Below are 22,266 nucleotides of genomic sequence, written 5' to 3' on the forward strand. Positions count from 1 at the left end.
CATATCTTGCATTACTCATCTCATATGTATATACTGTATTCTATACTATTCTACGGTATCTTAGTCACTTAATAATGTTTACATATCTTGCATTACTCATCTCATATGTATATACTGTTTTCTATACTATTCTACGGTATCTCATTCACTTAATAATGTTTACATATCTTGCATTACTCATCTCATATGTATATACTGTATTCTATACTATTCTACTGTATTTTAGACCGTTCCGCTCTGACATCACCTGTCCATGTGTATGTAGTCTTAATTCATTCCTACTTAGATGTGTGTGTATTGGGTATATGTTGTGTAATTTGTTAGATATTACTGCACTGTCGGAACTAGAGCAGGAAGAATTTGATTTGATTTGAGTCAGTGTAGTTCAGGTGAGTCAGTGCAGTACAGGAGTCAGTGTAGTTCAGGTTAGTCAGTGGAGTTCAGGTGAGTCAGTGCAGTACAGGAGTCAGTGTAGTTCAGGTTAGTCAGTGTAGTTCAGGTGAGTCAGTGGAGTTCAGGTGAGTCAGTGCAGTACAGGAGTCAGTGTAGTTCAGGTTAGTCAGTGTAGTTCAGGTGAGTCAGTGGAGTTCAGGTGAGTCAGTGCAGTACAGGAGTCAGTGTAGTTCAGGTTAGTCAGTGTAGTTCAGGTGAGTCAGTGTAGTTCAGGTTAGTCAGTGTAGTTCAGGTGAGTCAGTGCAGTACAGGAGTCAGTGTAGTTCAGGTTAGTCAGTGTAGTTCAGGTGAGTCAGTGCAGTACAGGAGTCAGTGTAGTTCAGGTTAGTCAGTGTAGTTCAGGTGAGTCAGTGGAGTTCAGGTGAGTCAGTGCAGTACAGGAGTCAGTGTAGTTCAGGTTAGTCAGTGTAGTTCAGGTGAGTCAGTGCAGTACAGGAGTCAGTGTAGTTCAGGTTAGTCAGTGGAGTTCAGGTGAGTCAGTGCAGTACAGGAGTCAGTGTAGTTCAGGTTAGTCAGTGTAGTTCAGGTGAGTCAGTGCAGTACAGGAGTCAGTGTAGTTCAGGTTAGTCAGTGTAGTTCAGGTGAGTCAGTGCAGTACAGGAGTCAGTGTATGTCAGTGGAGTGGTGTGATCAGAGGGGGTCTTTGTGAGACAGATTACAGCAGTGACGTCGCTAGGCTTCTACTAATGCTACACAGCTGTTTCCTGGCTTTTGAAGGGGATTGAAACGCTCCTCTGAGCCTGGGCTGTAGACTCTCTCACTCTCTTTCTCTCTTTATTTCTCTCTGCCTCTCTTTCTCGTTCTTTTCATCCATCACCTCACCACAGCTCAGAGTCCTTCTTGTGGACTCTGAGCTGTGACGCCTCCTTCTTGAAGCGCTCTCATCAGTCAACACACACACACACACACACACACACACACACACACACACACACACACACACACACACACACACACACACACACACACACACACACACACACACACACACACACACACACACACACACACACACACACACACACACACACACACACACACACACACACACACACAGAGCACTGAGGGAAACGTCACTCATCAGACAGAAAGTGTCTTTCTTTGAGCCTGTTTCAGGGAGCTCTGCATGTGATGCCGTAGAAATCCTGTCGGGAACCAAATAGACAAATAAAGCAGCTAGTCAGAGAAGATAGGAACATCATAAAGCCTAGAGTTACACTCTGGTCTCTGGAGAGGCTTTCAGTCATAGGCTGATCCCAGATCTGTGCAATTAAACAAGGCCTTCACCTATCCCATCAAATCACCATCCATTCCTGTTGAACTCTCGTCAGTGAATTCGTTTTTTATTTAAAACTCAGACTGGCACAAGAGTCAGATTAGACTGACAGATCTTTCAACTCTGTTGTCACAATCATTAGAATCTTCAGGTCAAACCTGACGTTGTAATCTAACAAAGATATCTACATATATTTCAGGATGTTTTGTATCTCTGGAAATAATCACATTTCATGTAAACATGACAGTTTTGAAAACATAACTTGTCCCCCCAAAAAGTGGTCTGTTGGCACAATTTACCCTGGGTATGGGGTAGTTGAGCCACAGGACAGGTAAGTTAAGCTGCCTACAAATTTCTGTACTGAATTAAATATTACCTTTTTAAAACCATGTCTGTCTTTATTTCCCAAACAGAATTCAACACAATCACAATAACTTTTTTGTCTTTTAATAATTTTACATGTCTTTTAAGACAGGCTAGACACCTAACAAAAACATTTAACATAGGCCAGGCCCCTTTGTTACCTCATATCCCAGCGATAATGTCTTGCATTGTGCCGGGGAAGAAAGCACTTCAATTTGCTCAACTAGCCATTGGCTCAACTTACCCCAAGGCAAACATTTAGACTTTATTAACACAGACAGCTACAAGGATGCACTTTCATGCTAGGTCTAGGACCTTATTGAAGCTTATAGATACCCCAACTGACATATAGAACAATCTTACAATGATCTACTTTGGTTTAGATACAAGAATCATGAAACCTCTAACACAATAAATTCATTTGACTTGGTGAACATCCATCTTTTGGACCTAACTTGCTTACCACTTTTTTCATGTGGGTTCTCCCTTCACAGACTCCATACAATTATGACCTCTTCCTAGAAACAAGGGTGGCTCAATTTACCCCACTCTCCCGCCTATAAGGAAGGGGAAAATACTGTTTTGGTCCTTTTGGATTTGTATTGCCTTTTTCATTATCCGTATTAAGATAAATGCCTTGCATGTATGATGTCCATAATGTAATGAAACAGGTGTTAAGGTTTTAAAGAGGGGTGGATTGTATTTATTTTCCATAAGTGTTCTTATGTTGTTGGTTTCTAGTGTAATCATCCTATCACTGTCTCTGTTGGTTCAGTGATTTTACAACTGAAATGCTGTGCATTCCAAGTCTCCAATTTTAATCTGATGTCCTTATTTAATCTGATGTCCTCAAAGCCTGCATCGTCTTCAAGTTGGTCACATTTATTTGCCAGATGTCTGTATGCTTAATTTAACAATATGTAAACCCTCACTGGCTTGTTTTTTAAAGCCTCAAATGAATGTCACAAATTAAAGACACAACTGTATTTTTAAAATACTTTTATTGTTTCTCACATATACATTTTAAAATAAAGTGTCGACAATCAACAACAAAAAAAGACATCCTCTGACACAGGCCAGAAAAGACTGAAATGATATCCACCATTGGGCACAGATGTCATTTCAACATCTAGTTTGGATTTACACTTTGATTGTGACGTCAACTATAGTGAATTCAACGAGAAAAAAAAAAAAAACTAATGTCACCATGTCATTGAATTTAGGTTAAAAAAAATGTTTAAAAAAAATACAAATATAATTCCCTTACGTTGATGACTTTTTGCAAATCCAATCAGTTTTCCACGTTGATTCAACATCATACCTTTTTAAAATCTATCTGATGATGTGGAGACAACGTTGATGCAACCGGTTTCTGCCCGGTGGGATGATACACAACTAAAGCATCAAACCATCAAGTCCTTCAAAAAGACATAAAACATTCCTACAATATTTTACGTTTGCCTTTTCACAGCCATTAACCACAAAATAAAGCTTATGTACATTAATGCTTGCAGAATATCTGTTGGTTGTTCTGCTTGGAAACAATAGAAAATAAAGGGATTGGCACATTCTCCATACCCACAGCCTGGTTAAAATGACATCACAGTAGATGCCACGCCCTGCTCTCGCGGCAGAAACGGTTCATCTTTGAGAGTTCGAAGAAAAGGATGACAAGCACGTGGGTGTCACATCAGATCGGACCAAAACTCACTTGACAACAAACAAAAACATAATTCATTGAAAATAGATTAGGCTCAATAGAAAACAGTCCATGGGAGACTAGATAGTGGGTTGTTTACGTCAGCAGAAGCTAGGTAGTTTACAGTGTCCTATAGCAGTGAAACTAGCATAGCCTTGACTGAGTGAGTTAAGGCATTTGTCTTACCATGTTCTGAAACTAGCACACAGTCATTATCAAACACAAGTTTCTCTCCATAATACTTGTAGTATTCACCAGTATCAAATGACACCCTATTCCCACATAGCACACTTCTTTGTCCCTACATAGGGAATATGGTGCCATTTGGAACAATAAAATACAGGTTAAAATAGTAAGGTTAAGTACTCTATGGCTTAGTCCGGTGTCTTTGTTCAGCTGCTCGCGAACACTAACGAACCACATGAAGCCAAACAAACCATTTGAAGCGTGAACTCTGAACCCTGTTTTGGAGGAGAGGGTCAAAGTAAGGCACCTTAAAGAAGATCACTGTGCCTTTGGTTTAATACGTACACCAGTTTTGATTTTGTCGGTTCAATTTACACACGCACACGCAAACACATACTTTAAACTCAAAGCGTACCACCCATTCACAACACCTCTGACTAAGCCTGTCTTGTATGGCCGCTGCTGTTGCACAAGGAAACGAACTGAAACTGCATTCCCCACTGCCAACCACTGGAGGGAGACAACTACACGGTAATGTGATTCTAGACGACAAGAGAAAGAAATGGATGGACAGCATGTTTTATTATAGTGACATTTGAAATCATATTTTAATAGCAGACTAGCCAGAGTTGAAAACTGAGCCAAACCGAACCAGGTAGCAGTAGAGTGTGCTGGGAGCTGAAAGTGCTCTTTTCCCAGAGAGGATCCAAAGACAGGGTCAATCTAAAATAACCCCATATACCCTTGATAGTGCACTACTTTTGATAAAAGTAGTCAAACGTAGTGCACTATATAGGCAATCGAGTGCATTTAAGATGCAACTGGTTAAGCCCCAAGAGCTAAGTGTGCCAGTCTTTCACCACATAAATATCTGTCCGAAAAGTAGGGCACTACATAGGGAATAGGGTGTAATTCGAGCCAGGGCCAGCCGAGTATTTCATGCTGTCTGTCCCATGGTGGTTTCATCAGGCTCTTGTGAGGCGGCTCTCTGCTCAGACCACACTACCATGCTACTTCACAACGGACCAGCAACACATTACGGGGAGGCAGGAGGGACAAAAAGCAGTTGGAAAATGAAACGCACTCCTACTATTGCACCGCACACCACAGCACAACTGAAATGTTAGAAATCACAGAGTTGTGCTTTGGAATAGTATTTTGCTTAGCCAACGCTAATTTGTTCCCTTCATATTTGGAGATTGCAATTAGCTACAGTGTGTGTCCACTTCAATGTGCCTTCGATGTTTAAATGAATGTACTGTTTCACTGGAACTTTATGACCCATTTAAAGTAATGAATTAGGACTAGCTTCAATGCAAGCTGTCATAAAACAGTACACTAGCCTACTGTCGCTCAGATAATTCACTGCTGTGGCTTCTAAGTTGTAAAGATCAACTGTACTTAATATATACTGCTGTTTTCTCCCCCACTTGATGCTAATAGAGTTAGAATACTGTTCTAATGCTGTTCTAATGCTGTTCCCACTAAGCCCCAGTGTTCTCTTTTAAGAGCCATGCCTGGAGCTGAGTTCCAGAGGGGGCAGAGTGAGGGCTGGTTCTACCCCCAGGGGGGAGCATGGTGGTGGGCGAGCTGCCCGTGAGGCCTGGCTTTCTAAGCAAAGCTCTGGTTTTCCCCCGTAGAGAGAGATATTACAGCAGTCAGTTCAGCTGGACTCTGCTCTGTAAACCTCCCAGGTATGGAGCGAACACAGACCGCTCTGGGTCTGCTGCCAAATACGCACGCACGCACGCACGCACGCACGCACGCACACGCACACACACACACACACACACACACACACACACACACACACACACCTCTGTTTTACTCTGCCTAACTGGGCATATCAGAGCTCAATATTACCTAATACTTCCATCTGGAGAGAGAACAAGGAGAGCTAAGTTACAGTTTTATAAGTTGGCTGTGTGTGTGTGATTCAGGGAACAGGTTTCTCTCTACATACTTTAGTTCTGTGCTCTCTCCTCTATTATTCCTGGTACAGGAGAAGGAATTCATGTGTCAGCAAACCTTTGGTTCCCACATCACCACACACTACCGTAGGGACTAAGCAAGGACGGACAGAAACCAGAGGTACGACAAACAACAGCAGACACTTGCCTGAGGTAAAAGAAACAGATATAGAACACAGACAACATCACAGGGAAAAAATGAAAAGATGTGAGAAAGTAACACGTTTTTTTTGAGCTGCTAAAGTGCGGTTGGTTGGGATAGATTGTCAGGAGGGCTGTAGAGTCACATTAGGGGCCCAAGAGGAACCACAGAGGGGTCTGAAGAGGCTGGAGAGTCTCAGTGGGCAATTCTCAAATGTCCCCCTATTCGCTATGTAGTGCACTACTTATGACCAGAGCCCCCCCCCATGCTAAATTTGCCATGGGGCATCGTAATGATTCTCTGTTTGAAATCAGTTTGAAGTAACATCCGATAACTAGGGATGGGAAAGATGTCTGGACAGAAGGAGAGCACTATATGGGGAATTGGGGTGTCATTTGTCAGCCAGTATGTCAGTCCCCTGGTCTCTTCTCAGGGCTCCAAGCTGCAGACTCTGAGGTCTACAGACTCTTGAGGTCTACAATGGTCTACAGTCCATTGTGTGTGGATCTGGGTAGAATCACCGTGGGAGGGGCTTAATACCAGCGCCGGGCTACATTCGATGTCTCCCCCAGCCCAGTGAGAGGGAGGGATGGAAGGATAAGGGGAGAGAGAGGGAGGGATGGAGGGGTCACGGAGGAGGGGCCGGCCGCAGGCTCTTGCACTTCATGTCGTCCAGACCCTTCCAGTACTTGTAGTTCTCTGACAGGTGCTCCATGAGGCCAGGTAGACTGGCGAAGGCTGGGGGGGGGCAGAGGAGAGTGTGAGGTTAACGCCAGCGGAAATGACAGCTGGGGCAACTGGGTCTCAGGCAGCGTGTGTGTGTGTTGTTTACTTCCTAGTTTCCGACTCATTTGTTACCCCTCTGCATGAGCCTGACCTGGCAACCACCCGGCAATGGCCCAGCCCTGACCCTGATTCATTAAAACCTGCTGTGTGAGTGCATATGTGCGATATGATTGTGTGTGTGTGTGTGTGTGTGTGTTTGTGTGTGTGTGTGTGTTACAAAACTGAAGCACAAAGGCTGCGTTTAGACAGGCAGTCCAATTCTGATATTTTTTCCACTAATTGGTCTTTTGACCAATCACGTCAGATCTTTTTACAACGGATCTTTTTCACAGCTGATCTGATTAGCCAAAGATCCGAATTGGGCTGCCTGTCTAAACGCGGCCTTTGTGCTTCTGCGTGTGCGTCTGTGAATGTGTGCGCTTTTGTATGCACTTTATGTGTACTTGTGTGTCTGTGCTAGTGTGTGTGTGTACAGTAGGTCCTGCTTCACTGCGTCTTGACTTAACCCCTCCGGCCCCCGGATACCCCCCCGCTTCTCCACCCTGTCCCAGTGGCCTCTAGGAACTTTTCCGTGACATCATCAGTTTTATTGAATTTAAACACGTGTTCCCTTCTCTGGTGGAGGGGGGTAACCTCCGGCAACACCCCAATGTCAGAGGGAACGGTGAAATGGGGAATAACTGTATACTATCCTCTTTTGACCCATCCCCTTCTCCCTCCCTCTCTCCTTCCTCTGGGCTACTGTGCTCCACTGTGACGTGAGAAGGAAGACTCTACCTCTTTTACAGGGATGGAGGGAATAGAAGAGAGGAGGAGAAGAGAGGAGGGAAGGCATGGGAAAGTTCTATTCCATATTTCCTCCCCCCTCCCTGTGGGTCCTCTGTGTGTGTGTGTGTGTGTGTGTGTGTGTGTGTGTGTGTGTGTGTGTGTGTGTGTGTGTGTGTGTGTGTGTGTGTGTGTGTGTGTGTGTGTGTGTGTGTGTGTGTGTGTGTGTGTGTGTGTGTGTGTGTGTGTGTGTGTGTGTGTGTGTGTGTGTGTGTGTTCTTACCATCCCAAGCGTCAAACATGTCTGTGATGAAGTAGTCTATGAAGGAGATCTGAGACTTGGGGATACTACAGGTGTTCCTGTCAAAGACAGGCATGACCACCGGTAGACCCTGTCTCTTCTCCTCATCAGTCTAAAATATAAGGATAGATTCACACACAGGTTAACACACACACACATACTGTAGTATACAAGAGATATATGTACACAGTCACACCACATACGGATTTATTTTTCCAAAATACTTGTGGATACATTTGCATGTTTGCTAAAATGGTTGTAACACCTGACAATGTTCCAGAAATGCATGACATCTAGTCTACAGCGTGGCCAATGTGTTTCCTAATTTGACTTCTTAAATGAATAAACTTTACATATTGATTAACGGAGATTGTTTTTTTTTGGGCCACCAAGCCAAAACTGTGATATCATTTAAATTGTGATGGTGAATAAAAAATGTAAACTAAGGATTTCACAAAAATGTCACATTCTGTCATGAAGAGCACATGCTCAATTTCATTAAAAAAAGTGTTCCCATCTCAAAAAAGTAAGTGCCTCTTCACCTTAATTAAATAATGAAAAATGGTTATTATTTAAACAAAAACTATACATCCTACAACGCCCCTCAATATGTCAAAGTGTAGTTCTAGGACTTGTGCTTCCAATGAGTGGTATTATATGGCTCTAGAGTGGATGGTTAGCGGTGTTATGTTGCGTAAATAACCAAAATAACCACATCTGGGAAAAATCCACTTGAACGGCCCTCGAACTGGTAATTACTAGTTAAATCAGCCATGAATCCCCTTGTGACAGGGAATGGAAGCTTGTTGTGTGCAACAGTGAGGGGCAATGTAATGTAAGATTCACACACATTTTTCGGTTGGTAAAGCATTCCTAGCTTGTCTATCTAAGGGTAACAGGGTTGACGTGTTATGCTCGACCCGCTCAGTTTTTCAACACAAAAAATCAGAAAATGGCCAAAAAGAGTAGAACCAGCTCACCTTTCTTTACACAATGATTTGACTGTTAGAAGCTCAATGTTTTTTAGAAATAAATAGAGTTCAATTCACGTAACAGGGTGAACCTTAAAATGAGGCACAGACATAAATGAATCACTAATCACATGAAATAAATAATCATCTTCATAAATAACTTTGTCAAAGCAACAAAATAACTAGGGCTTTACAACGATGGTGAACACTTGGAGACATTTTGGGGATTAGTGGGTTAAAATCTTCCTTTAAGTCACAAAGTCAAGTCTTTTTTCATAATGAAAATCAGAGTTAATGAATTCTCCCTGTGGTCTATATTAAAGGGCACTTCATTTCATATAACAGGCTTTTACAATTCCATATTGTGCTCAATTTCTACTTAACACTCATTTTGTGGAATGACCCAGTACATATTAAGTTCTGCTCATTGGATGTTGGTTGGAACGCTCTCCTAAAGTTTGTTTGTTGATTTGTCATATGTACAATGAAGGACGTGGAGTCACTACATGACTGATAATGTATCATGTTTGTTGTCATTTCTGTAGTCATTTAAACGCATGTTAGTGTTTTTAGTATGCTTTTGGTATGTGTTAAGTACAATAAAAATGCATTTTGCCAAAATATATTGTAGCGGCCGCAGCCTATTAGAACAGGGTTTGATAAACTATAGTTGGGACCCAAAGTGGGTCCTGAGCATGTGAACAGTGGATCGCGAGTTATGAGTAAACATTTATAATGACACACTATTTCTTCTGAATTTGGGTCATTTGAGGACAGTGCATTTCACATTTGGGTCTTGAGCTATTTGCCATACATTTGAATAAAAAAATATATCTCTTACAAATACATTTAAATGCATGTTGGAATATATTTAACAAACCATTTCCAACTACATTTAAAAATAATAATGACCAAATATATCGATAAATACTTGTAAAAATTATGTCTTTTTTGAAATACATTCAATACATTTTCTGAAGCATTTAACATATATTGTGATTTACATTTTACATACGATTATATATACATTTTAAATACATTCTGTAATACATCTGGCATGTATTTAAAAAAAATATATATATAAATAAAATACATTATCTGGCCAATTTAAAATATTTCACAAGTGTCCTCAGTTTTTTATCTAAAATATATTACAAAAAATAAATCTGTATGTGACAACACAAATGCATTTCCCACACTGTATACCACCAGACAGACAGACAGACAGACAGACAAGGTCAGACAGACTGATAGAGGCAGAAAGAGAGAGGCAGAAAAGGTAGGGAACAGATCTATTGGTGCACACAGATAGCTAAGTAGACAGTTGTTAAGGTCAGGATGGCCAGCTGCAGACACTGTCCTATAGCAGGAGAAAAGCCAAAGCTGCTATGACATACTCTCCCGCCTTTCTTAGAGTGTTGAGCCGGGTTAAAACCACACTGAACACAGCTGATTTTAGCTGAAGTTTTGGTTAGGAGTACTACGACCTGCCTCCAAAACCATTTCTAATAGAAATCTTTTTATACACACTGCCCACTCACCTGTGCGAAGTACTCCTGGGAGATGCGTCCAGCCCATTCTATGCAGAGCTCCAGGGGTCTGCAGGGGTTGGCCACGTCAGCACACTTGATCATCATCCTCTTGATCAGCAGCCGGTTCTCTGGGCTGTTCCTGATACTGGCTGGGCCCTCGCTGTCACTGCCTTCACTCTGTTACAGAGAAACACACACAGACAAGGTCAGAAACGCACACAGACAAGGTCAGAGACACAAACACACACGCAGACACACATATAGACGCTTAGCTTTCATTTGACACTACATTTGATACGCTCCTATGAACTTCACATGGTGGTGCTCATGGGTCCTTTTACATGGAACTGACCGTGTGTGTGAATATACACTGACGTACAAAACATTAGGAACACCTGCTCTTTCCATGACATAGAGAGACCAGGTGAATCCAGGTGAAACCTATGATCCCCTATCGATGTCACCTGTTAAATCCACTTCAATTAGTGTAGATGAAGGGGTGGAGTCTTTAGACAATTGAGACATGGATGGTGTATGTGTGCCATTCAGAGGGTAAATGGGCAAGACTAAAGATTGAAGTGCCATTGAACGGGGTATGGTAGTAGGTGCCAGGCACACTGGTTTGAGTGTGTCAAGAACTGCAAAGCTGCTGGGTTTTTCACGCTCAACAGTTTGCCGCGTGCGTCAAGAATGATCCACCACCTAGGACAGTGCATTGATAAATGTCAAAATACTTAGTCTGTTATTCCCATTCTCTCATTAATGCTTATGATATATACACTACCGTTCAAACGTTTGGGGTCACTTAGAAATGTCATTTTTTTTTAAAGAAAATCATTTTTTTGGTCCATTAAAATAACATCAGATTGATCAGAAATACAGTGTAGGCATTGTTAAAACTTCTTATGGCTGCAATCCCGTTAACGGGATGATATGACAACAGCCAGTGAAAGTGCAGGGCGCCAAATTCAAACAACAGAAATCTCATAATTAAAATTACTCAAACATACATGTATTTTATACCATTTTAAAGGTAATCTTGTTGTTAATCCCACCAAAGTGTCCGATTTCAAATAGGCTTTACAGTGAAAGCACCACAAACGATTATGTTAGGTCACCGCAAAATCACAGATGAACACAGTAATTTTTCCAGCCAAAGACAGAAGTCACAAAAAGCAGAAATAGAGATAAAATTAATCACTAACCTTTGATGATCTTCATCAGATGACACTCATAGGACTTCATGTAACACAATACATATATGTTTTGTTCGATAAAGTTCATATTTATATCCAAAAACCTCAGTTTACATTGGCGCCATGTTCAGAAATGCCTCCAAAATATCCGGAGAAATTGCAGAGAGCCACGTCAAATAACATAAATACTCATCATAAACTTTGATGAAAGATACATGTTTTACATAGAATTAAAGATACACTTGTTCTTAATGCAACCGCTGTGTCAGATTTCAAAAGCTTTACGGCAAAAGCACAATATTCAATAATCTGAGAACAGCGTTCAGCCACAAAAGGAAGCCATACAGTTACCCGCCAAATTGTGCAGTCAACAAAACACATAAAAAGCATTATATATCTTCACTTACCTTTGCTGATCTTCGTCGGAATGCACTCCCAGGACTCCCACTTCCACAAGAAATGTTTGTTTTGTTCGGTAATGTCCATCATTTATGTCCAAATAGCTATTTTTGTTAGCGTCTTTGGTAAACAAATCCAAAGTCAGGAAGTGCGTTCACTAAAAGCAGACGAAATGTCAAAAAGTTCCATAACAGTCAGTAGAAACATGTCAAATGATGTATTGAATCAATCTTTAGAATGTTTTTAACATAAATCTTCAGTAACGTTCCAACCGGAGAATTACATTGACTTCAGATGTGCGATGGAACAGAGCTCCCTCTCATGTGAACGCCCATGGTCAGCGCATGGTCAGGTCATGATAGACCTGACTAATTCCTGTCTCCTTCGGCCCCACTTCACAGTAGAGGCACCAGACAAGGTTCTACAGACTGTTGACATCTAGTGGAAGCCGTAGGAAGTGCAAACTCATCCATATCCCACTGTGTATTCAATAGGGGCTTGGTTGAAAATCGACCAACCTCAGAATTCCCACTTCCTGTTTGGATTTTTTCTCAGGTTTTTGCCTGCCATATGAGTTCTGTTATACTCACAGACATCATTCAAACAGTTTTTGAAACTTCAGAGTGTTTTCTATACAATACTAATAATAATATGCATATATTAGCAACTGGGACTGAGGAGCAGGCAGTTTACTATGGGCACCTCTGTGCACCTTTCATCCAAGATACTCAATACTGCCCCTGCAGCCATAAGAAGTTATTAACAACTTACAGACGGTAGGCAATTAAGGTCACATTTATGAAAACTTAGGACACTAAAGAGGCCTTTCTACTGACTCTGAAAAACACAAAAAGAAAGATGCCCAGGGTCCCTGCTCATCTGCGTGAATGTGCCTTAGGCATGCTGCAAGGAGGCATGAGGACTGCAGATGTGGCCAGGGCAATAAATTGCAATGTCTGTACTGTGAGACGCCTAAGCCAGTGCTACAGGGAGACAGGACGGACAGCTGATCATCCTCGCAGTGGCAGACCACGTGTAACAACACCTGCACAGGATCGGTACATCCGAACATCACATCTGCAGGACAGGTGCAGCACTACCTGAGTTACACCAGGAATGCACAATCCTTCCATCAGTGCTCAGACTGTCCACAATAGGCTGAGAGAGGCTGGACTGAGGACATGTAGGCCTGTTGTAAGGCAGGTCCTCCCCAGACATCACCGGCAACAACGTCGCCTATGGGCACAAATCCACCGTCGCTGGACCATACAGGACTGGCGAAAAGTGCTCTTCACTGACGAGTCGCGGTTTTGTCTCACCAGGGGTGATGGTCGGATTCGCGTTTATCGTTGAAGGAATGAGCGTTACGCCGAGGCCTGTACTCTGGAGCGGGATCGATTTGGAGGTGGAGGGTCCATCATGGTCTGGTGTGTCACAGCATCATCGGACTGAGCTTGTTGTCATTGCAGGCAATCTCAACGCTGTGCGTTACAGGGAAGACATCCTCCTCCCTCATGTGGTACCCTTCCTGCAGGCTCATCCTGACATGACCCTCCAGCATGACAATGCCACCAGCCATACTGCTCGTTCTGTGCGTTATTTCCTGCAAGACAGGAATGTCAGTGTTCTGCCATGGCCAGCGAAGAGTCGGATCTCAGTCCCATTGAGTACGTCTGGGACCTGTTGGATCGGAGGGTGAGGGCTAGGGCCATTCCCCCCAGAAATGTCCAGAAACTTGCAGGTGCCTTGGTGGAAGAGTGGGGTAATATCTCACAGCAAGAACTGGCAAATCTGGAGCGGTCCATGAGGAGGAGATGCACTGCAGTACTTAATGCAGCTGGTGGCCACACCAGATACTGACTGTTACTTTTGATTTATTTTGACACCCCCTTTGTTCAGGGACACATTATTCCATTTCTGTTAGTCACATGTCTGTGTAACTTGTTCAGTTTATGTATCAGTTGTTGAATCTTGTTATGTTCATACAAATATTTACACATGCTAAGTTTGCTGAAAATAAATGCAGTTGACAGTGAGAGGACGTTTCTTTTTTTGCTGAGTTTATACGTATATATATTAGTATTTTCCGTTCCCACACCACGATGAGCATATGTTAATGACTAATAAACTGCACACGGACGCTAGCACACACACACAAACACACACATACACAGAGATGTCTGTGTCTTACATTTGAGCTGGACTCCTCGATGGCAGCCATTGGTTTGTTGATGCTGTTGGCAAACTTGTTGACATGTTCAAAATGGCGGGTCATCTCTGTAGCCAGCACCATGTCAATGATGGCCTGCCTCAATGTCCGGAACTGAGTCCTAATATAAACACACACAAAGAGAGGCGGGTTACAGGACCAGGATAATCAACTGTCCTCAATGTTTTCCAAGAAGTTCTAGGTTCATACAAATCTAGAAGTGAATCACATCACATGATTTGTTCCAGGGTAATAACCCAACATGCTCCATATCTGTCGCCAGTGGTTACGTGATCCCTCTTATGGCGTAGAGGAAGAGGCATGTCAATTCATTCTTCTGACAAGGACATGGCCTCTGGTTAGCAATTCTACTGTAGAAACACTTTAAGCTTCATGTGGAAACCACCTTTTACTTTCCTAAACTCTATGTGACTCTAGCCTGGTCCCAGAATATGTTTGTGCTGTCTTGCCAACTCTTATGCTCATTGTCATGCCGGTGACATTGCCCATAGGAGTTTGCAAGACAGCACAAACATATGGAAGACAGCACAAACAGATATGGGACTAGGCTAGGCTGTCGATGTTCTCGAAGATGTTGCTCTAAGCTCTGTGTGACTGTACCTGTCGATGTTCTTGAAGATGTTGCTCTTGCTGTCCCTGACGGTGAGTTGGAAGGCGAGGGCGGCGTGGTGACTCTCTAACACAGCTGTGTCATTGTACAGGATGGCCAGCTCACTTCCTGCGTTGCACAGGAAGCTGTTGGTCCTCCCCGGGTGGTCCACGTCATGGACCGTTGCCGCGATCAATGCAGCCACCTCGTCCAGTTGGTCTAGACTGCCCTGAGAAAACGATACAACCAGGAAGTAATGTTACTCAACTACAAGGAATCGAAATTTGACATTTTTAGACATTTTGAAGGCACTTTGTTTTGGAGTGCTCGAGTACTTGGAAAAAAAGAAGCAATTACAGCCTCAAGTCTTCTTGGGTGTGACGCTACAAGCTTGGCACACCTGTATTTGGGGAGTTTCTCCCATTCTTCTCGGCGGTTCCTCTCAAGCTCTGTCAGGTTGGATGGGGAGTGTCGCTGCACAGCTATTTTCAGGTCTCTCCAGAGATGTTCGATCGGGTTCAAATCCGGGCTCTGGCTGGGCCACTCAAGGACATTCAGAGATCACTCCTGCGTTGTCTTGGCTGTGTGCTTAGGGTTGTTGTCCTGTTGGAAGTTGAAACTTCGCCCCAGTCTGAGGTCCTGAGCGCTCTGGAGCAGGTTTTCATCAAGGATCTCTCTGTACTTTTCTCCGTTTATCTTTCCCCACAGCATGATGCTGCTACCACCATGCTTCACCGTAGGAATGGTGCCAGGTTTCCTCCAGACATGACGCTTGGCATTCATGCCAAAGAGTTCAATCTTGGTTTCATCAGACCAGAGAATATTGTTTCTCATGGTCTGAGAGTCTTTAGGTGCCTTTTGGCAAACTCCAAGTGGGCTGTCACGTGCCTTTTACTGAGAAGTGGCTTCCATCTGGCCACTTTACCATAAAGGCCTGATTGGTGGGGTACTGCAGAGATGGTTGTCCTTCTGGAAGATTCTACCATCTCCACAGAGGAACACTGGAGCTCTGTCAGAGTGACCATTGGGTTCTTGGTCACTTCCCTGACCAATGCCCTTCTCCCTCGATTGCTCAGTTTGGCCGGGTGGCCAACTCTAGGAAGAGTCTTGGTGGTTCCAAACTTTTCCATTTAAGAATGATGGAAACCACTGGGTTCTTGGTGACCTTCAATGCTGCAGAAATGTTTTGGTGTCCTTCCCCAGATCTGTGCCTCGACACAATCCCGTCTCGGAGATCTACGGATAATTCCTTCGACCTCGTGGCTTGGTTTTTGCTCTGACATGCACTGTCAACTGTGGGACCTTATATAGACAGGTGTGTGCCTTTCCAAATCATGTCCAATCAATTGAATTTACCACATCTCAAGGATCATCTCAAGGATGAACAATGGAAACAGGATGGACCTGAGCTCAATTTCGAGTCTCATAGCAAAGGGTCTGAATAATTACGTAAATAAGGTTTTTCTATTTGCAAACATTTCTAGAAACCTGTTTTCAATTTGTCATTATGGGGTATTGTGTGTAGATTGATGAGGAACATGTTTTATTTAATGAATTTTAGAATAAGACTGTAATGTAACAGAATGTGGGCGAAGTCAAGGGGTCTGAGTACTTTCTGAAGGCGCTGTATATGCCAACAGTGCGCAACAATGCATAATTTATCATAACCATTACAGATAACAAATACTAATTGCAAAATGTCCCTGTATATATTCAGTCAATAAAAAAACAAGTGCCATTTAAGATGAATTTATTGCAACCGGCAGGTCGCCTAGTGGTTAGAGTGTTGGGCCAGTAACCGAAAGGTTGCTAGATCGAATCCTCGAGCTGATCAGGTACAAATCTGTCGTTCTGCCCCTGAACAAGGCAGTTAACCCACTGTTCCTAGGCTGTCATTGAAAATAAGAATTTTTTCTTAACTGACTTGCCTGGTTAAAGTAACATAAACTGATTATATTGTGGAACACAATCTTCAAAAAGCTTGCTTTGGCATAGCACTGTTTTGTTAATTTAGCAGACAAGACGCTCCTATTTCCCGAGCCCTTATACCAGTTAAGACAACTATTTTATGCCAGTGCGAAGTGATGCGCATCTCGTGTCTGGAACAGTTATTTTCAAAGAGTGATAATTTGAAACGGGGCCGAATTTGGTGAGTTAAAAGAAAACATTTTCAGGTTACAAACCAAAATGTCTTATTTTATGTACAGACGTTCAATTTAGTTTATTCTGCCTGTTCTTTGGAATTTTCTAAAATGGATTCACAATTCCACATTGAACACTGCACGGTGATGAGTTACAGCCATGGCATCAGTTTGGTGAGTAGGCCTATGCTTAATGATTCTGATGAAAATACACTCTTTGTCTTGATTAAACCAATGTTTTTGCATATTTTCGACAAAATACAATGACAAAATACCATAAAGATCAATGTATTTAATAAAAATACAGGACTGCAACAACATTCTCAATAACAGTTACAAAAAAGTTGTTCTTGCTATGACTATGATATGTAGTTTATCTACCTTAGTTGGGCAAGTCACTGGATAAAAATGTAAATGTATATGTGAAAAGGAACATGTCAAAATGAACTGCAAAGCACACTGGGTATTATTGGCCTTGTTTTGGGGTGGAGCTCATTAGAATATACTCAGCATGCTTTGCAATTGTTCATTGTTCATACAAAACAGAAAATACGTTGAAGTGTAGTTCAGTCCAGTGAAATTCAAAATACGTATTTCAAATACATGTAATAGAAATACTGCAATCTCTGGTTATAGCCTAAACTAACCAATACTAAATGGCACTAGCAGTTCGCAAAGTAGCCTAAGCCGGAAAATAGACGGGAAGCAATTATTCCAAAACTGCAGCGTTCGTTGTTAGAACACATATTTCCCTATTTCAGACAACCAGTCCATTTTGAATTTGTGATAAATCTGTCATCATTTGGCAAGGAGTGTAGCTTGTGTATCCCATCAGTTGGATACACTTTTATAGGCATTTACATCTGTAGGCCTAATGGAAGCTTGTTTGCGCACTCAGCACGCGTGTGTAGAGGCAGCGGTCGGGACGCAATTGAGTGATTGAGACACGGAGGGGAAAGGGGATTTAGTGAGAAGAACTGTGTGACGCTTGGCTTGGTTTCTTTTTTTGTTGTGCACCGCAAATGCACATGTACAAATGGAACACTAGAGTCAAAGCAAACGAACGTTGTCTTCAAGAAAACATTTCGATCTCTTGTTAAAGATCAAGTTTGGACGCCCGTTTGAGTGCTCGATTACTCATGCCCAATTGTCTGAGATCGTGCATAAGCTATAAATACTGTGTAAGCTCTCTCTCAGCATAACCTCATACTCAACAAAGGAATAATACCTAAAAAATGCACGCAATGCGAGCACAACTAATAATAATAATCACTAGCAAATGTTCACTTTATGACAAGAAGAGGAGATATTTATTGGAGGGGAGAAGCGGGGAGAAAAGAAAGGCAATGTATTAGGATCTCAATGCCCTCAAGGCAAAACACGTATTGACTGAGTCCAATATGAAAACAATAAAAACAGCCCCACTCCAACTCTCACTGGTCACTGACATACATTAATCTCCTGCCAAGCAAAGCAAACTGATACTCTACACGCTGTTGAAAACACATGGCAGGGAATTACATAGATCAACTTATCAGTCAACACACTGAGATGTCAGGCCGTGGTAATGTTGCGCTGATACATTCAAGCTAGCTGGTGTCAGTAGTCCTTTCACTTGTGAAAGTAGTTTACGTGTGCACATCCAACCAATCTCTAGGTACAGTGCACTGTTGTATCCTTCCATAGCATATTGCAGGTGTGACCGAAAGGTCTTCATCAGGCCTCTGAGGAGAGTCTTTATCTCTGTGTGTGTGTGTGTGTTTGGCCTACCTTGACCTTCTCCTTGCGTAGGAAGTAGGCTGTAGCGTGGAGGACGTCAGCGGCGTGGGTGGAGTTGTGGTAGGAGTTGGAGGCGTGGTAATTAGCCTCTATGACCTGGAGCCAGCAGCGTAGCGTAGCCTCACTGCAGCTCAGGAACTCACACACCCCGAACCGAGCAAAGATCTTCAAGCCCAGGTAGGTCAGAGGTCTGCGGGGATGACAGAGAGAGGACAGGGGAGATAGATGAGTGATAGGGTGTTTGTTCAAGTCCCTTCTGTATTGGTCTCTCTCTCTCTCTCTCTCTCTCTCTCTCTCTCTCTCTCTCTCTCTCTCTCTCTCTCTCTCTCTCTCTCTCTCTCTCTCTCTCTCTCTCTCTGTCTCTCTGTCTCTCTGTCTCTCTGTACCTCTTACAGGTGACAGCTTCCAGCTCCAGGATGTTAAACTCCCATTGGTCTTCGCCATCCAGCATCTCAGCGATGGCCGGAGGGATGTCATTCAGCGTTACTGGGATGGCCAGCTGACTCTGGCTCAAATCTGTAGACACACACGCACGCACCCATTCATTCACGCGCATGCACAAGCATTGATTAATTGATTGATTGCATTTGGGACATTTGACAGCAATACGCAACAACAACAATTTCCAATTTAGTCCTCAGCTGTATGCCTAAGTTACTTAGCAACACTGCCTCATGGTAAAGGGTCAAATACAGGTCTACTAAGAAGTCTACTAAGGTCTATTAAGAAATGCAAGGGGCAAAAAGCACATGCTGCTTCCTAAAGATTAGCAGGAGAGGACTTTTCTGGACTTCTCAGCAGTGCCCTTTTCCATTTCTCAGAAAGAAGACGTAATTACGTAATTATCTCTCCCATCGCGACTTAAACTAATAGAAGTGGATTACGCAATGACTGCCGATGGACTAGACTCCAACTGATTAAATAAACGATCTGAGACATTTTGTATTTTCCATCACTCTGCAGACAGACAGAGGTCCATACACTAAATGTCCCCCATCACGTGTAGTACTGTGAACGGTTCCAGTGTAATTACATTTCATGAAAAAAAATACATTATGCAACACAAATATACCACTAAAACGACACATTATTAGACTCAGTTTGTGTGGTTAGAGTGAACCCCAGGGTCCTAGATGTAAGTAGCAGTCGTATTCTGGTAGGATAATGAATAAATATCATATTTATGTGATGTTTTATGAGGAAACAGACTGGTGCTTACTTGGAAAAGTACTTTTGGAGAAGACATACTCGTTGCCAGACAGTCTCCGTAAGCCGTCCTGCAGAAGGAAAAAGACGACAAATCACTCTCTTTTGGTACTGTATATCGCAAATCTGGCTAATAACAACATATTTGACATTGTACAATGACTTCAGCATTCTAATTCACCCAACGAGACATATCCCACATAACTCAGGAACTCTTGCGTTTGAGTATTGTGTTTGTGAGAATAGGAGGGGAGGGGAGTTGAGGAGAGGTGAGGGGAGATGAAGAGAGGAGAGGTGAGGAGAGGTGAAGAGAGGTGAGGTGAGGAGAAGTAAAGAGAGGAGAGTGGAGAAAGGAGAGGTGAAGAGAGGAGAGGTGAGGAGAGATGAGGAGAGGAGAGGTGAGGAGAGATTATGAGGAGAGGTGAGGAGAGGTGAGGAGAGATTATGAGGAGAGGTGAGGAGAGGAGAGGTGAGGAGAGATTATGAGGAGAGGTGAGGAGAGGAGAGGTGAGGAGAGTTAAATTCCCTGTACAACAAACAGTCTATAACTCTCTGTTTCAGGACGTTGATCACTGTGAATGTAATGGATGTTTAATGGATCTCAGTGTGTGTGTGTGTGTGTGTGTGTGTGTGTGTGTGTGTGTGTGTGTGTGTGTGTGTGTGTGTGTGTGTGTGTGTGTGTGTGTGTGTGTGTGTGTGTGTGTGTGTGTGTGTGTGTGTGTGTGTGTGTGTGTCATAGTGGGTCTCTGTCTGTCTGCCTGTGTGAGACTGGACGAATGGCACCCAACCACTTCAAATGTTGTGGACCAATCTAAAATAATTTACATTTTCTTATAACCCTTTTAAATGATATTGAATTGTGTGAATCCTGTTGTAAATAAAGCTATGTTTGTAGCCATTGTCCAGTCTGAAGCCTTGACCCAGGAGGAATCACATTCCTAACTCCAACTTAACCTGAGCCCTATTCAATCAAAACCTGCAGCCAGGAGTTTCCGGGACAAACCCCCCCCCCACCCTCGAACCCCCCAAGAATGCACATTTTGATTAATGTGCTCAATAAAAAACACTGTTTACAAAACAATTTTCACAAAATTAAACATGCTTTTACATGGTGTGGGAATTTTCTATTTTTCATGTATCCTAAAAACTGGTTCCAGACTTTGATTAAATTGGGCCTGTGAAGGAATGTGTGTGTACGTGTGTGTGTGTGTAAGTATGTTTGTGTGTGTGTGTGTGTGTGTGTGTGTGTGTGTGTGCGTGTGTGTGTGTGTGTGTGTGTGTGTGAGAGCGTGTCTGTAGCCCCTAACTCACGCTCATGAGCCCCCCTACAAGGTCGTTGGTGTGTGGGTCGTCCTCCTTGGAGGCCAGCTGAGGAGAGTAGAGCTCTGTGGTCCTCAGGATCTCCAGGACCCGGTCCAGCGCCTCCGCTACGGACACCGGACTGGACTCCTGGGCCGCGTTGATGATGTTGATCACCTGGAGGAGGGAGATGTAGCACACAGTTACATTTTATTTAACACACACACACACACACACACACACACACACACACACACACACACACACACACACACACACACACACACACACACACACACACACAGCACTGAGGGAAACGTCACTCATCAGACAGAAAGTGTCTTTCTTTGAGCCTGTTTCAGGGAGCTCTGCATGTGATGCCATAGAAATCCTGTCGGGAACCAAATAGACAAATAAAGCAGCTAGTCAGAGAAGATAGGAACATCATAAAGCCTAGAGTTACACTCTGGTCTCTGGAGAGGCTTTCAGTCATAGGCTGATCCCAGATCTGTGCAATTAAATAAGGCCTTCACCTATCCCATCAAATCACCATCCATTCCTGTTGAACTCTCGTCAGTGAATTAGATTTTTATTTAAAATTCAGACTGGCACAAGAGTCAGATTAGACTGACAGATCTTTCAACTCTGTTGTCACAATCATTAGAATCTTCAGGGCAAACCTGACGTTGTAATCAAGGCTGATGCTTGCCAATCAGGTTTATTGGACACTGTTCAGTCAGATGGACAGACTTCGAGTTTCACTGGCCACAGAACTGTAAACAGCTTGAAATTGCATAACATTCCAAGAATGTTTGCAAATGTTCAGAGAACACCGTTTGGAGAACTTTCCATCGGATTCTCAGAGCACTATTCCGGGAACATTCCTGTGACATTCTGAGAACCATCAATTGTCAGTTTGGTCGGCTAGAAGTTATGTCCCAACAATATGGGAACTTCAAACCACAATTGTTGTGTCCCAGATC

At 42.9% G+C, this 22,266-nt stretch overlaps 1 protein-coding gene across 1 annotated transcript in view; it reads right to left on the reverse strand.

Moving 5' to 3' along the window:
- Window positions 1-3,074: 3,074 nt before the first annotated feature.
- Window positions 3,075-22,266, reverse strand: part of LOC139552164 (high affinity cAMP-specific and IBMX-insensitive 3',5'-cyclic phosphodiesterase 8B-like) — an 81,055-nt gene continuing 61,863 nt past the window's right edge. Inside the window, exons 14-22 of the mRNA XM_071363609.1 lie at window positions 21,296-21,460; window positions 19,998-20,055; window positions 19,165-19,294; window positions 18,770-18,968; window positions 14,870-15,087; window positions 14,231-14,369; window positions 10,454-10,621; window positions 7,924-8,053; window positions 3,075-6,827 (exon numbers count right to left, since the gene is read on the reverse strand). Of these exons, the coding sequence (XP_071219710.1) occupies window positions 6,718-6,827; window positions 7,924-8,053; window positions 10,454-10,621; window positions 14,231-14,369; window positions 14,870-15,087; window positions 18,770-18,968; window positions 19,165-19,294; window positions 19,998-20,055; window positions 21,296-21,460 (1,317 nt within the window). The 3' untranslated portion in view covers window positions 3,075-6,717. The remainder of the gene's footprint in view (window positions 6,828-7,923; window positions 8,054-10,453; window positions 10,622-14,230; window positions 14,370-14,869; window positions 15,088-18,769; window positions 18,969-19,164; window positions 19,295-19,997; window positions 20,056-21,295; window positions 21,461-22,266) is intronic.

The sequence above is a fragment of the Salvelinus alpinus genome, chromosome 24 (assembly GCF_045679555.1).
Source record: "Salvelinus alpinus chromosome 24, SLU_Salpinus.1, whole genome shotgun sequence".
In the NCBI taxonomy this organism is placed as follows: domain Eukaryota; kingdom Metazoa; phylum Chordata; class Actinopteri; order Salmoniformes; family Salmonidae; genus Salvelinus; species Salvelinus alpinus.